This window comes from Dermacentor variabilis, chromosome 1 (genome assembly GCF_050947875.1).
Source record: "Dermacentor variabilis isolate Ectoservices chromosome 1, ASM5094787v1, whole genome shotgun sequence".
NCBI lineage: Eukaryota > Metazoa > Arthropoda > Arachnida > Ixodida > Ixodidae > Dermacentor > Dermacentor variabilis.
In genome coordinates, this window is record NC_134568.1 from 269,656,782 (window position 1) to 269,673,171 (window position 16,390).

The window sequence follows — 16,390 nt, forward strand, 5'->3', positions numbered from 1 at the left end:
GCGAAATGCGAAAACACCCGTGTGCTTAGATTTAAGTGCACGTTAAAGAACCCCAGGTGGTCAAAATTTCCGGAGTCTTCCACTACGGCGTGCTTCATAATCAGAAAGTGGTTTTGGCACGTAAAACCCCAAATATTAATTAATTAATTAGACCCACCCTTCGGCTTTGCCTCTCCAGGTCAGTGAGCATGCATTGCAGCTGCTCCCCTGAGTTACTAAGCAAGGCAATATCATCAGCGAATCGCGACTTACTAAGGTATTCTCCATTAAATTTTATCCCCAATTCTTCCCAATCCAGGTCTGAATACCTCCTGTAAACACGCTGTGAATAGCATTAGAGAGATCGTATCTCCCTGCCTGATGCCTTCCTTTATTGAGATTTTGTTGCTTTCTTTATGGAGGACTACGGTGGCTGTGGAGCCACTACAGATATCTTTCAGTATTTTTACATACGGCTCGTCTACACCCTGATTCCGTAATGCCTCCATGACTGCTGAGGTTTCGGATGAATCAAACGCTTTCTCGTAATCTATGAAAGCTATATATAAGGGGTGGTTATATTCCGCACATTTCTCTATCACCTGATTGACAGTGTGAATGTGGTCTATTGTTGAGTAGCCTTTACGGAATCCTGCCTGGTCCTTTGGTTGACAGAAGTCTAAGGTGTTCCTGATTCTATTTGCAATTACCTTAGTAAATACTTTGTAGGCAACGGACAGTAAGCTGATTGGTCTATAATTTTTCAGGTCTTTGGCGTCTCCTTTCTTATGGATTAGAATTATGTTAGCGTTTTTCCAAGGTTCCGGTACGCTCGAAGTCATGAGGCATTGCGTATACAGGGTGGCCAGTTTTTCTAGAACAATCTGCCCACCATCTTTCAACAAATCTGCTGTTACCTGATCCTCCCCAGCTGCCTTCCCCCTTTGCATAGCTCCCAAGGCTTTCTTTACTTCTTCCGGCGTTACCTGTGGGATTTCGAATTCCTCTAGACTATTCTGACTTCCATTATCGTCTTGGGTGCCACTGGTACTGTATAATATGATATTGTAGTATGATAGTGTAGTGATAACCAAAAGCAGTCAAAGTAACACAGCAAGGGAATACCAAATTAGGCTATGTTACTAAGCTATCTTTCAAAATTATATTTCTTTGTTTGGTGAAAAAAGATGGCATCATAGTGGAGAATATAAATTCATACATCCTTTATTCTTTTTTGTGCACAAATTACACCACCACTAATGTTACGTCATGGATTTCCTTTGGTGCACATTCTTTTTGCAGGAAAGTCTGCAAAGTTCTTTGCTAGGTTAACCTTTTATTTAGTTTTCAAGCTATGTAATCACTCCTTTTTTATTTTAACATTTAACTAGCCTAAGCCAGAGATTACCACAGTGTCGATGTTATGGGGCCCTGGTGCAGGAATTTTAATGGTATTACAGCTGTTTCACCTTTTGCCTTACTAGAGGGCCTGTTTTGTTCCCTAATCTGTCCATGCCTTTCCTGTACTCCTTTATTCCGTATCGCGACCTAACTCACCCATCAACTTCTCTTGTTAGGCCTTTACTTTGTTTTCTAGCATACTAACCCTTCACCATCAGTAAATGTTTCCTGTTTAGTATATTCCAAAGTGTAATTGGGTAATCTAGCTGAACAAAATACTTTGTTTTGTGTTCCTCTAATGTGAAGCATAACTGCGAGTCGCCCTAGTTGGAACAGATTCATCTTAAAACTTTTTGTGCGCAAACAAGCAGGGACGAAGAATTGTTACATCAAAGTGACTTTCTTTTAGTTATCTGAAGAGCTTTGAAAAGGACGTCCTTGTGTTGCCCCTATTCTTCGTCCCTGTTTGTTTGCGCACAAAAAGTTTTAACATGCCTCTAATGTGAACCACTTCTTTGCTGATCACTTTGTAATTTTAATTATTTAATGATTAGCATATAGACTGCATTCATTAGGATAAATAAAATTTGCAAACTTCCTGAACAGTTGGGTGTCCCTAATCTTCCTTTTAAACATATACCATTTTTACATTCCACTCTAAAGAGGGCAATGGCAGTAATGCAAATGCGTGTCTGTACTTGTAAAAGCAAAATATGCACTTTATATACTATGATTATATAGTTTTTGATCTAAAAGTGTTGTCTAAAACAACAAATTTGTCATTTCCACCATAGGAGCTACAGAAAGCCTCATGTATATCATGAAATCAGTTATTTAAGGAGTGAATATTTCACTTCATGCTTTCATATTTTGCTTTTGTAAGCATTATTTAGTTCAACAAACCTGCCATTTTTGCCTGTTTTATGCACATAATTAATGCTGTTTGTTATTTTAGAATAATGCTTTACTGAATGTTTTTCTCTTTTAGGCAGCAGCTTGGAAGAAGCATTTTCATCGCTTCGTGAAGCTAAAAACAGGCTACGTCATATAGTCATGAAAAAGTTCAAAGAGGCAGTCAATGAAGGAGACATTGCTTCTGTGGAGCGCTTCTTCAAAATTTTTCCTCTTCTCAACCAACATGATGAAGGGCTGCACAAGTTCTCCCTTTACTTGAGCTCACAGGTAATGCTTTTACCAGTGGCAAAACATTAAATCACATTTATTTCCACAACTTAGTTGCTTTGCCAGTTGTTGTGTCAAAGTAACATTCTTTTAGTTATCTGAAGAGCTTTGAAAAGACCTTGATCTATTTTCCTTTACTTTGTTTCAACATTCACAATCTTTCATAGCATTAGCCACAACTAAGCGCATGCATGCGATCATGTCTGTCACTGAAGTTGAAAGCCACCATTGGCTTGCTTTCTTGTAGTGAACATCACAGCACAAGCTTTTGTGCATTGGTGAAAGAGACGGAAAAAATATCTTCATAGTTTTTTTGTTGTCATGCAACTGTATTGCACAGGACAGCCCAAGCATGCACATGCTCAGGTTTAGACGTCCACCTTGTTTGCTTTCAGCATTTAGCACTTCTTGGCACATCTCCATCATCATCTGCTTTTGTTCCCATTTTTTAGCTCACTCCGGTTTACCATTTCTCTCTTATTGTTGTCATCTGTCCTCTGCATTTGTTACTTGGAATTCAAGTTCTTTTCTCCCCTCTTTGGGAGTCCTTGTTTCTGTCCTTACACCTCTGTCTAGTGAACTCTGAATTGCTGCGGCTCATGTGTGCATGCTTGCATTGGGAAGGCACCAGAAGTGCTGCTAGCTCTGCTTGACCTTCTGTTCTGTGAACCTTAATGCACACTCTTCCCTACTCACCCCACACTCTAGTGAGCAGGAGCTTGCATTGCATTACTTTGCATCCCATCTGTACAACTGACCATGAGTGCTATTATTGAAACACTGGACCAGAGAAAATTAAGTGTCCTCTCTTAAATAAAAAGGTGCAGCGGATGCTTCTGCATATGTGCACCACATTGCTCGTCTAACTTCTAGGCTGACGGCCAACATAAGGGCTCTGAGAAGTCTGTTATCAGCCGTACTTGCTTATGTGTTTTATTGGCAGAGCCAATGCAAACAACATTCATGGGAGGATTGTTACATAGCTTTATTGTAACCCGGAAAATGCTGCACAGAACAAAGGCTCTTTCAGCACCAAACACATTCATTTTCCTTGCGCTATGTACTAGAAGACACTAACAGGGACGAAACGAACACTGGTCATAAAAAGGACACTGAGTGATGCGGGCGAGTGCAATACACATTGAAGCAAACCATAAATGGTGGTATCACATTTCAAAGCATTAGAAAACAGTTTAGGCACATGAGTAGCACTACAAAACCTTGCTAAGCATTGTAATCGGGCAAGGAAAATTACTTGAAAATGTATCCATCAGCTGTGGCATGCCTAGGTATGATGTCCTTGACTGCCGCAGTTGTTTGTTAGCATTTTGCATTGTTGTATTCAGGGGGCATTAGGTTTCTGTTCGCATGCTTCTGTCGCTTGTGTAGAAGGCATAAAGGAAGGAGGAAGGAGAAAAACATTTGCTTGCTCCCCCATTTCAGTGTGCACTATGCGATGCAAGATGTTTGAAAGAGAAAGAAGGTGAACAGAAATGTGTAGGGCCCAAGCACAAAATAAATGCTGAGCATGAACAACTCCCTAGGCAATGGCAAAACTATGCCTGTATTCTTTCTACTCCTCAACAACTTGTATTAGATTAAACTTCTCAGCATCTTTATTTGCACAGTATAGCCATACACCATTGGTATACCTGGGGAGTGCCTTTTCTTTGGGTGGCACTACTCAGGAGTAATCAGAGGCATGGCCGGTATTTTGTAGTGATGCCTTTTCTGATTCTATGCTTTTTCAGGCTTTTCGCACTTGGCCACTGGTCAGAGCGACGGTCTGCCCACATTATCAACGCGATCAGGCGGCCGTGTGTGGTGGATGATAAGAATAGCTAGAATAAGGCATAAGGCATCGCTACAAAATAGCGGCCCATGTCTGAAGAAAGCTACATGTGGCTCAGCCATGAAGTTAACATAACACATTACATCATTAATTCTGTCTTTGCATGTTTTTCTTTGCATGACAGTGAATATGTTGCATCACATATAGTTGCATAGCGTCTACTGGCTGCTTCAATATGAGTCATTCAGTAATAGCATGAAGACAGCCGTAGTTTATCACTCTTCCTTACTCTGTCCTAAGCAGAATGCTTTATGGAAGGAGTGGATCATGTGGAATGTGTGATCTCCCATTTTTAACTTCCTGCACACAAGCTGTCAACTGTAGAAAGGTGCTGCATGGTTATGCATGGCAACCCAGGCATTATGTGTGTCTCATTTGCTCCAGCTGGCCAGTTCTTGTACCATCCGGCATGCTCTCAATGATGAGAAAAGAGGGAAAGGCTCAGAGACAATAAACTGCAGCATCTTCATGGAAGGTGCTCTTGGGCGTTTCAAAGCTTAATCAAAGCTTCTTTAATCACTCCCTTGCAAATGCAGTCGAACCTCATGATAACTAAATCACATCCGACGCAATTATACCTTCATTATATCCAATATTCATAATAAGCAATCACATTGATATTGACAGAAAGAAATTGTGATCATGTCTATGCTAAAAAAAATTGAAGCTACTGCATCCAAAAAGCCAGCAAAGAGTCTTTGTTGGATTTTGATGGCCCCCAGACGATGATGTGCTGTGGGGCTACATGGCACGAGAACAACAGCAAATTACATATATGGTTTTTGCACCATCAATAATATGCAACCGTGTGATTGGTATGAACACACAGGATCAGCATGTTAGCTTGATGGCTGCAGTCCAACCAAGCCATGCCACTGGCTGTAATACACATGCCCATCCTGAATGTACCGTTTCAAGTGGCTCTAGCTGAGTGCACTCAACGACTGATTTTTCAAACACAGAGGGGGCTGCATGCGCACCTGAACTTCAGTACTACAGCTATCAGTCTAGCTGGTGTGAGTGACATTACGCTTGATCGCTGTTGAGGTCTACAACTGCGAACATATTGATAAGCTTTGCGTGACAGCTTGTGGCCAGCCACTCCACCGCCCGTCATTAAAAAATTTTCGTCACAGCCAGACATGGAGGTGGTTAGGCCTAGGACCCTTGGCCTAACACCCACCACTTCATCTGGAGTCAGCAATCAAAGTTGCAGTTTGGTGCTGAGGCGATATGGCGGCAACTTTGTGGTCGGAGATTGTATTTGGCATCATAATACATATTTTGAGCCACGTGCAAACAAAAATTTGCTTTGCTATATGTATAATCGATGTCATGGCCAATCCCACATTTCTTTATTTTGCTATAGCAGGAGAATACTGTATATAAATAAAGCAGTCAAACCAGATTTATTATTTACTTTTCTATATACAATAATTTGTTATATCAAGGTTCAGCTGTATAGTTTGCCATATATCATAGCATCCTGTGTCACTGCTTTAGCTGTTGGTTTTTGAAATTGGTACAGTGTAAATTGTTTACCGTAGTTGAATTTATGCATACCAGTTTTTATTGTAAGGTTTTGACAGTGTTACCAGCAAGAGCTTTTATGCTATTTTGCAGATCTCTGAAACGGCGCATAAAAATCTCAAGCAGGCTCAAGCAACAAGTTCCACAGACAAGCGGGCAAATGTTATTTATGCTGATACTGTGACCCTTTTGTTTGAGGGAATCGCAAGGACCGTTGAGATCCATCAGCCCCTAGTGGAGACTTATTATGGTAATGTTTCAACAGAGTCACTTTTAACTTGAAAATATTGCTTCAAAAAATTTTGTAACTTGTTCATAAATTTACTGAGAACAATAACCACAAGAGTGGTCAGTGTAGTTCTGAGTCAACATTTTTACAGATTTGCTTTCTTTTGCTCTGTGCATATCGTGAAATTGTATCTTTTCGGAATTTTTGCTTTGGTTCAATATATTAAACTGGTTTTGCTATATGAAAGTGACATATTTACTTGCTTGTGTCCCTTATTCCCTGAAAGGTCATGGCAGGCTGCACACTGTGGTGGAGTTACTACAAAAGGAGTGCGACTGCCAAGTGAAAAAAATCTTGGAAGACTTCAAGAAAAATAGGCAGTTCAAGAAAAAGGCAAGTCCTCACTCACCAACTTTTCTAGTCGGAAACAGTGTGATAGTTCAAGAACATTAAGAACGTCTTCTATGACAGTATTGCATTCTTTGATAAGGTGGACAAAATTACATATATCTTGCCTTGACGTAGCATGGGTCCTCTGACTGGTCCCAGTGATCTTTTCATTTCAAGAGGGCCTCCCGCCAAGTTGCAAACAAATAAGCTCAGTGCATAAATAATGTGGTGACAATCATGCCCACAAAATAGTTAAGCCTCGATATAACGAAATTCTGGATATAACGAAGTACCATTTAACTTTTCATAACTTCTTGTCCATGGAACACCATGCATTTAAAACCTCAATATAACGAAGCATGCTTCTATGCAATTTCAATATAACGAAATTTCAGTGCCGCCGCAAAGGAATGCCGAGATAATAGTTTTAGTTGGGTGTCCGCAAGAGTTCTGCTTACGCAGGAAACCCATGGAGGTGACAGCCCGCAGCTTTTCAAAAGCTGTGTAGCGTCTGCTGCGGGCTGTGCAGCCTTTGTAGGACATTCTCGCATGTTAAAGCGTATCCACTAGACAGCATTTTTCTATATTGCTCCGACCGAAGGTATGACACAGACTTGGGGTTTGACTTCGTGGTGGCAGATATTGGCTACACTGTTTCAGAAGCTGGCATATGGTGACACCGAGTTGCACACTACTGGCTCCTGTGCGTGCAAGTTGGCAATTCCCTTCTCAACTTTTGCATCTGGCCAACTATTGCCGTCCTGTGCGCGTGCGTGCACTTCGCTACGTACGCACAACCTTGCGTGCGGCGTATGTTGGTGGTTGCCAACGCCCAACTAAATCTGTCTAATAAATGAAAACTTCCGCGTACGCAGATGGTCGAATGATTAAATTACAAGCGGCTGCTTGCAAACACACCATTAAAATTGCGCACCGCGCGATAACAGCTACCGCCGAAGTGGAGTTGCATCATGTTCGGCATAAAACCCAAGTGCGGTAAGATCCTGTCACACCCCACGCACTGTGTGCTTTAGGTGCGAGTGAAAGTGTGTGATGGTGAGAGAAAAAGATAGTGGCTTCACGAGTGCTGCTTTCTCGTGCGAGCGAAGGGAAAGAGGGGGAGGGGAGCAAGCTCACGGTAATGCAATCAAGCGCATGCGAGGTGGCAGGACGGGGGAAGAAGTTAAGTTGGCGCGCGTCTCAGCCGTGGCTGCGCATAGCTGCGAGGCTTAACTGTGAGGCGCATAGCTGTGAGCCCCCTCTGTGTTTGAATGCATGTGTGGGGGGTGGGCGCTTCTTCAACTGTGAGGCTTTTTTTTCGAGGAACCTGTATAGATTTCCTTTGTGGCAATTGCTACGAACGGGTGGATGTCCGATTTTCCCTTTATTAATAGCTGTAAGCGCGGCTGAGTGCATACGCTGCCGCGTACCCTGCTTTAGAGGTAATCTGCCATGAGTGCAACGAGTCAGCGTGCCGAGACGGCACGGCACCATGTAAGCTGTCTTCCCGCGCGTTTAGTACTGGAGGTTACATAATTTCGAGTTTCGGTGACCTGTTATAGCGCTTTTCATGATAGCGTCGTTCCAGTGCGGGCGACGCTAACAGCTGCGGGGCCAGAATGCATGCAAAAATGTGGCTGGCTCCGCTTAATTCGCACCGCTTATCGGAAGATATTGTCAACGTACATGGCATGAAACTGTATCATTCGTCGCCGGCTCCCAAATTCATCAAAATGAACTGTTTTTTCATTCAGATTTGTTTTTTTACGTTGCCGGATAATTCGGAAAATTCTGCGGCCCCTTTCCGTGTAAGAAAAATCGATCGGCAAATGTGCTTGTTTGCATAAATGGTCGAATTTCAATACAACGAAATTTCGATGTAACGAAGCGAATTGCTAATTTTACCGACTTCGTTGTATCAAAGTTTAACTGTATTGTAGGGTGATTCCACTAGAGATCAAACATCCTTGTCCACTTGATATTTTTGTTTTGTCTGGTTTTTTTATGTCATGTAGGAGTATTCAGACTGCTCGGAACCGAAAATTTTATTCCCGAGTATTGTTCCCAGCAAGCCAAAAAAATATTTGTAGGTGGCGGTGCGAGTGTCCTCCTATTGCTTACCACAATATTTTCCGATTTCACGGACGAATTAAATGCAAACTAGAAAGGCTGTGAGGTTGTGTCGAGAACCTTTTCTGCTCATTTTAATACATTTCACAGTAAATTAATTCCATGCATTCTTTATGTGATCCACAAACTAAAAAAATGTAAAAAAATTCCAAACATGGCCCAAATCTGCAAAATTTTGCAACTTTGGTATACCTTAGTGCATTTTCTATTTCACACAGAAACTTGAAAAAGTGTCAAACATAGAACATCCTCTTTGCAACAATTATGCAAAATATCTTCCTAAATGAAACACAAGAAAAGAAAAAAAATTTTTAAATAAACAAGGTTTTTGAAAAAAATCATTTTGAAATATAAAGTAAAAAAAGACTCCGGTTCCAGTTTCTGAAAAAAATTTTGGATGGAAGTCCGCTTATGTAGGGCAAAATGTGGGTGCACTAATATGTTTCCTCACTTGCATTATTCACAAACTATAACGGCCCAAAGTGGCCCATGTTGAGCGTGCTGGCTTCAGTACCTTTGCAGGTTGTCTGTCAGTTTGTATTGCATGCTAATGTAGTTCTAATTTTTTGCTGCTTCAGAACTTTGCTCTGGCAGCTTGTTTCCAACAAAACTGTATTGTCAGATTTTGTTTGTCTAGCATGTGTGGGGTTTGGGCGCTGCCACCCTCTGAAGTTCTAACGTGTACTGACTTAGCAGCCTACAACCTCTGTGGGCATCGTACTTACACCTCCATTATTCACTTGTGAACAGCGTGAGAAACACCATAAGTGCATGTTGTGCCTGTCTTTGCCAAAACCCGCCTGGCGCACACAGTAGATCACCTGTAAGCATTGCCAAGGCAGGCTAATCCGTAAGCGACGGAGTGCTTCCTTAATCAGCAGCTGTGCCACTATGGAGTGCTACTTCACTGCCTGCTCCCCATCCCCCACATGCAATGGATGGATACTGGAACCTTCCTAGGCACCACCGCATGCAACTCACACTGTTACTTTCTTAAAACTCTTCCGAGTCATTTCCCAAGCCGTTTATTTCACTTCCCATTATCACATGTTTTCCATGTTATTCGCAGATAACGTCTTCCTGTCTTACATTGACCTTCACCTCTGCATAATTACTTTGTTTAGCACAAAACAATGGACACATGAAAGACAACAGGACAAGACGCTACTCTCATATGACATTATTTTATTGGATCACTCCTTTATAGACAACCCGCCGTGGTTGCTCAGTGGCTATGGTGTTGGGCTGCTGAGCACGAGGTCGCGGGATCGAATCCCGGCCACGGCGGCCGCATTTCGATGGGGGCGAAATGCGAAAACACCCGTGTGCTTAGATTTAGGTGCACGTTAAAGAACCCCAGGTGGTCAAAATTTCCGGAGTCCTCCACTACGGCGTGCCTCATAATCAGAAAGTGGTTTTGGCACGTAAAACCCCAAATATTATTATTATTATCCTTTATAGACAGCAGAATCTAGAACATGCGCAGTGAGCAACATGTGCAGGAACCACCAACATCCGATCACAAGAGCACACTCATGCGACAGAATTCAAAAAACCATATTCAGCACTGTACAAGGTTAAAGAACCTTGTACAGTGCTTTAACCGTGTACAGTGCTGAACATGTTTTTTTTAATTCTATCGCATGAGTGCGCTCTTGTGATCGGATGTTCGTGGTTCCTGCACATGGTGCTCACTGCGTGCGTTCCTCTAGATTCTGCTGTCTATAAAGGAGTGACACAATAAAATGCCAGTTGAGAGTAGCGCCTTGTCCTGGTCGTCTTTCTTGTATCCGTTGTTTTGCGCTAAACAGAGTAATTATGGATTCGCACCAACTAGCCCGCCAGCGCATTGTGCTTCACCTCTACGTTTCAGCTGTCCAAAAAAGTGCAGCGCGGCACGACTGAGCCGAAGGCTACCGAAGCTGCCAAATTGATTATATTTTGTCAGCACCTTGCTGACGCAATTTCCCACACCGAGAACAGCAGAGGTCATTGGTGGCACCAGACCGACATCGTCCTTCAACAACGAGCGTGGCCCACACGTTTTCACAGTGAAAAGTTTTAGACGGCCTTGTTCATGGAACATGAAACCATGAGACATTCTGGAGGCTCATTCATAACAGCGGCACAAAAAAAGCAACAGAAAGAGTGCAGTGCTGTTCTGTATAAACATTTCGATTTGGTCTAGCTGTTCACTACACGCAATGCATGTGGCTCATAGCTCGGTCCGAGTATTCTGTGCTGATTATTTACGTGTTCACAAGAAGATTGCTAAGAAAAAAAGTTTCATTGTGGAAGCGTTTTGGATGTTGCCTTCCTGCAGAAGCTACTACGAGAGGTTTAGGGTATTCACAACACTGACGAGGTCTGGCAGCACTGCTTTACACGCCTCAAGAAAATCCTGTCTTCATCTAAGTGACACCCTCGATGAATCAGACAAGGCATTCTTTCATGGAGAAACAGTGATTGACAACTTGAACAGGTACATCGAACTTTCTTCTGATGTTTCACCATTGAAGCCGCCATCTTCCATTCACAAATGCAACAGATGATCTTACGGAAAGAGAAAACGGGCTGAGATTGAAAGCTTCGTGGTGACAAAAATGTGTCCAACCTTAAGCACTGCATACAGAAGCTTCAGTACAGCTGAATCGTCTGTGACGGAGTGTTGTGCATGCACTGGCTTGATAAATAACTTGAAGCAAGCATATGAGGCTTCAAGGTCCTACTGGGAGGGCACTTGACCATCATGCCACCAGAAGTTGAAAACAAACATGTTCAAGAGGCAATCCTAGCTGTTGCAATGTACATGCTCAGAAAGGCCCGGCATTGACACAAGAAGCATGGAATGTGGTTAGATTTTGATCTGTACGTGAGGTCAAGGTTAAGCCCATTGGATGTACAAGCTGTGCTCAACTGCTTCACAAAGGACAAACTTGGGTGCTCTCGGCAGAGCCCGAACAAGAAGGACGTTATGTCAATCATCACAAATGGCCAGAGAGAGTACGTCTCAAAACAGTTTATGACACATTCTATTTTTTATTTATTTATTTATTTACCAAATACTGCAAGCCCGTGCGAGCCCAAGCAGAAGTGTTAAAATTACAAAAAATAATCATACATGCATTCAGAAGAAAACAAACAAAATGCTCACATCTCTGTTGCAAAATTAACAGATCAAAAATTAATCAGATCAATTGAGTCACTGCTGTTTATCGATTATAGTGGTAGTGCGTTTCATTATTTAATAGTACGGGGGAAAAAGGAAAATTTGAAGGCATTAGTTGTTGTTTGCTGGGGAGTTAAGGATCCAGAGTAGTGATGTCTTGTTTGTCTTGTGGTTAATGGTCGGGCATATGGAACAGGGTGGTTCGAGAGTTTATTTTTGAGTAGAAAAGGAAATTTAATCCTTAGACTTTTCCACCATAGTTGTAATGTCTGTATACCATGATTGTGCATGATAGTTGTTGGTGAGTAAGTTATACAGTACTTGGAAAAAGTAAACCTAACTGGTTTCCGCTGAATCATTTCCAGTGCATTAATATTGTGTTTATTGTCTGCATCCCAGACAGTGCATGCATATTCCATTTTCAGTCTAATGAGTGATCTGTATGCATGAAGTTTAGTTTCTGGGGGCGCTTGTTTTAGTTTATGACGCAGAATACAGAGTTTGTGAAATGATGCAGCACATACATTAGAGATATGAGAATTCCAACTCGGGTTGTTAGTTACTGTCGCACACAAATATTTATATTCATTTACTTCAATGAGAGGATGAGTAGGAAGACTATAGGGGAATGCCCATCTGTGTCTTTTTTTTTGCATGTATACTGTTTTTCTTCATTCAACTTCATGTCCCATTCTTTACACCATGAATAAATGTTATGAAGGTCAGTATTCAAAAGTTCCTGATCCTCTTGGCAAGCAATCTCATGAAACAAAACGCAGTCATCTGCGAACAAAAGTATTTGTACTGGTTCAGTAATAGCGCAAACAATATCATTAATAAAAATAAAAAATAGGAGTGGTCCCAGTATGCTACCTTATAGTACCCTGGAAGTAACTGACAAACGACACGAATGGTGACCAACATAAACCAACTGTGTGCAGTTTGCTAATTAGGCAGAAGTCCAGTTTATTATGAAAGAGGGGAGGCCAATGTATTTCAGCTTGAAAATTAACTTTTTAAAACAAGGTCAAACGCTTTTCAAAAGTAAAAAAAAATATGAAGTCGGTTTGACAAGACTTGTCGATAATGCTTGTAAAATCTATCTGCGAGACGTTCCAGATGTTCAAAGCAGCTCGCCCCGTAAGTGCCATCGCCCTGTCAGTTTTACAGCCTGCGTCCAAAATCTGTGCTGCTCGTACCACAACAAGAGGTTTGCGTTTATTGCGCTGATGCCAACCTTTGTGTCTTCACGCTTGAGAATGTAACTGGTGCGGAAATCTCATTGGAAGGCATGAAAGCATTGTGCACTTGTGGCTCCTCAACCACTGATTGTATGTTAGATGAATGTGAGAGCTGCCCATGGAGTGAAAGCCTCACTTTGGCCAGTCTGGGAAGGGTTGACGAGGACGAGGTCACATATGCTGTTTGGGAAAGCGGCAACTTGATCGAGAAGACGTCGTCTCCAACTCTTTTTGCAAAAGAGCTCGGGAAATGGATGACCAAATGTATTCCTCACGAATGCATACGCCGCACTCAAGCCGCGGCTATTCATGAGGCAAAGATGTGCAAGCAGCATAGACGCATTGTTCTGCATTCTGACTGTGCAAAAAACTGGACTGTCCCTCTCTCAAATAAAACACAATCGTACCATTGGCACTAGAAACAAATCTCCATTTTCACCTGTGTCGCCACGACAAGAAAAGCAACGTACAGCTTTGCTGTCATAAGTGACGACATGCATCACGATGCAGTTGCATGCCTGCTACACCCTAGGTAGAGGGCACAAAGTGTTAGATGAAAAATCGCCCATCTACTGTCGCGTAACATACATCAGCGATGGTGCAGCAAGCCATTTTAAAAATAGGTACCAACTCTACAAGTTGTTCCACTCCAAATATACATCCACGAAGTGGATATTTTCTGATATCGGGAATAGGAAGAACGCCTGTCACAATGTGGGTGGACTTCTTAAGCACCAAGCTTCCCTGCACAACCTGAGGTTGGAAGCACCGCCTCCATTCAGTTGGCACTTGAGATGGTGTCCCAACTTAGTGGCAACATTAAGAATGTGGCCCTGCTTTGTGCGCCTGCTGCAGCCATTGAGCATCTTCAGCAGAAGTCAGTGGAGTGGAAGTCAGTGCCGCATGGTGCCGGGAATCAGTGATGGCATGTGTGGATGTGGGCCCACGATCAGTCAAGCACATATGCGCTGTCCATTGCTAGAACATCTGCTAGCCAGTTGATGGTGGTTAAACCCTTTTAATTACCAACTGCAAAGGATGCACAATAAATTTGTTTTAGCACCACAAGTAGTGTCAAATTTGTTCTCTTGTGTCCTGGGAAACAAAGCAGAAAACACATTCTCTGTTCTCACCACAATAAGAAACTCGGGTAAACCTTCCTTCATCTGTGGCAACCATTGCCTTTTCTTAAAGGAGAGCAAATGTTAACAAACCGCAACGAGTGGTCGGGGTACTAAAACCAGTACGCTCAACATGAGCCCCTTTGGCTAGTTATATTTTGTGAATAAAGCAAATGAGGAAACATATTATCGCACCTACATTTTGCCCAACATAAGCAGACTTCCATCCAAAGTTTTTTCAGAAATTGGAACTGTAGTTTTTTTTTTTTTTTTGAAAATGAGTTTTTTTAAGAAGACCTTGTTTGTTTGACTTCTTTTCTTCTCCTGTGTTTCATTGAGGAAGATAATATTTTGCATAAATGTTGCAAAGAGAATGTTCTATGTCTGACACTGTTTTCAAGTTTCTGTGTGAAATAGAAAATGCACCCAGGCGTACCAAAGTGGCAAGATTTTTTAGATTTGGGCGATGTTTGGAATTTTTTTACATTTTTTTAGTTTGTGGACAGCATAAAAAAATGCGTGGAACTAATTTACTGTGAAGCATATTAAAATGAGCAGAAAATTTTTTCAACACAACCTCACAACCTTTTCAGTTTGCATTTAATTTGTCTGGGAAATCTGAAAATATTGTGGTAAGCAATAGGAGGACGCTCGCACCACCACCTCCAAATTTTTTTTGGCTTGCTAGGAGCACGTTTTGGGAATAAAATTTTGGGTTCCGTGCAGTTTGAATATTCCTACATGACATATAAAAAAAATGGACGAAACAAAAATATGAAGTGGGCATGCTTGTTTGATCTCTCGTGGAATCACCCTACAGCAATGTATACCATGAATACAGCTAAATATTCAATGAGAGCCTATGCTTCCCTTTCTCAGAGAAGCCAGTCTTTTCACCAACTGATATGTCGTAGCTCTAACCTACAAGTCGCAGGTTCTGCCTGCAACGCTCCAAATGCTAGCAGCTGTACAAACACGGGCATTCTCGTAAAACGCGGAGCTGCAAGTCCGCCCCTGGAAATACACTATGCAGCAACAAGGAAAGAGAGGTAAAAAAAATATAGGAGGACAGGCTCATGAATTTAATATGTGGTCCATCGACTCGGATTCAGGAGAAGGCAGGGAACGAATTTTATTTGCAGAGACAAGTCAAAGCGATGGGAGAGAGCCTCTGCAATGGGGAGGGTAGTTCACACCGTTGCACCATTGCTTTGCAACGTTTTTGTTTCCATGTCCACTATTGCTAAACCCTCTAAAAATTCTTGTGAGAAAATGGCCTCTCGATGACATTTAACTTCCTGTGCATAATCAAAATTTCTGGCAGAGCCTGGTGAGGCACCCTTAACACCACTCAAATAAAGCTGACTAGTGTTAAGATGACATATTTTGCATAAAGCTTAGTACAGAATAGGCAAGTGTCAGTCATATTCTTGCCACCATTTCTTGTTTGGTGCTAAATGAATAAAACGGGAGGAAAATATGCAATGCATGGACATTTAAAAGACTCGGAGCAGAAACGTTTGTGGCTTATAACATTTCTTATTCACCCATGTCAGACATTCAGTTAACTAGTTATGTGCACTGAAGAGCATTTGGGAGCTTTAGCCATAGTGTTTTACGTGCATTTATTTCACCAGGCACAACAAGTTCAAACATACCTTCGAAGTTCCAAACAGACTGACAAGTAAGTGTTCTTTCTTCTTGTACAAGTACAACTGTTCTTCATTTTAGCGCTCTCTCTTCAAGAAGGACATTGTTTTCGTAGGTTGGATCCGCGAGACTTGGATGTTCTTCTTGCAGAAGTGGCTCTCTTGAATAGCCGGGCAGAACTCTACTTGCGATTTATTCGAAGAAGAGTAGCAGTAAGTCCAGTGTAGATTTAATACTCTTTCCTTCTTATAGTACTTTGGCATGCTGCGGATTTTATGAAGCTAGTGTAGTCTCTTAGCATTCATTCTTGTAATTGAGAGCTCACCATATCCATTTGTTGATGGCCATGAGTGACAAACAAATGACATGCTAAACATAATGCAACAAAACATTCGGTGTGCAAAGAAACATCCCCACAACATATACACGCATGTGTGGGAACACATACATATTTACACACCTTTAAGTGCACTTGCTGAGTGCTGTCTTCCATTTGTGTCTTGCTCCTTTTGCATG

The 16,390-nt window shown here is 41.9% G+C and overlaps 1 protein-coding gene across 1 annotated transcript in view; it reads left to right on the forward strand.

Moving 5' to 3' along the window:
• Cog4 (conserved oligomeric Golgi complex subunit 4) overlaps positions 1 to 16,390 on the forward strand; it is a 63,310-nt gene that overhangs the window by 7,124 nt on the left and 39,796 nt on the right. The window contains exons 6-10 of the mRNA XM_075675567.1: positions 2,369 to 2,562; positions 6,038 to 6,194; positions 6,460 to 6,566; positions 15,862 to 15,908; positions 15,990 to 16,086. Of these exons, the coding sequence (XP_075531682.1) occupies positions 2,369 to 2,562; positions 6,038 to 6,194; positions 6,460 to 6,566; positions 15,862 to 15,908; positions 15,990 to 16,086 (602 nt within the window). The remainder of the gene's footprint in view (positions 1 to 2,368; positions 2,563 to 6,037; positions 6,195 to 6,459; positions 6,567 to 15,861; positions 15,909 to 15,989; positions 16,087 to 16,390) is intronic.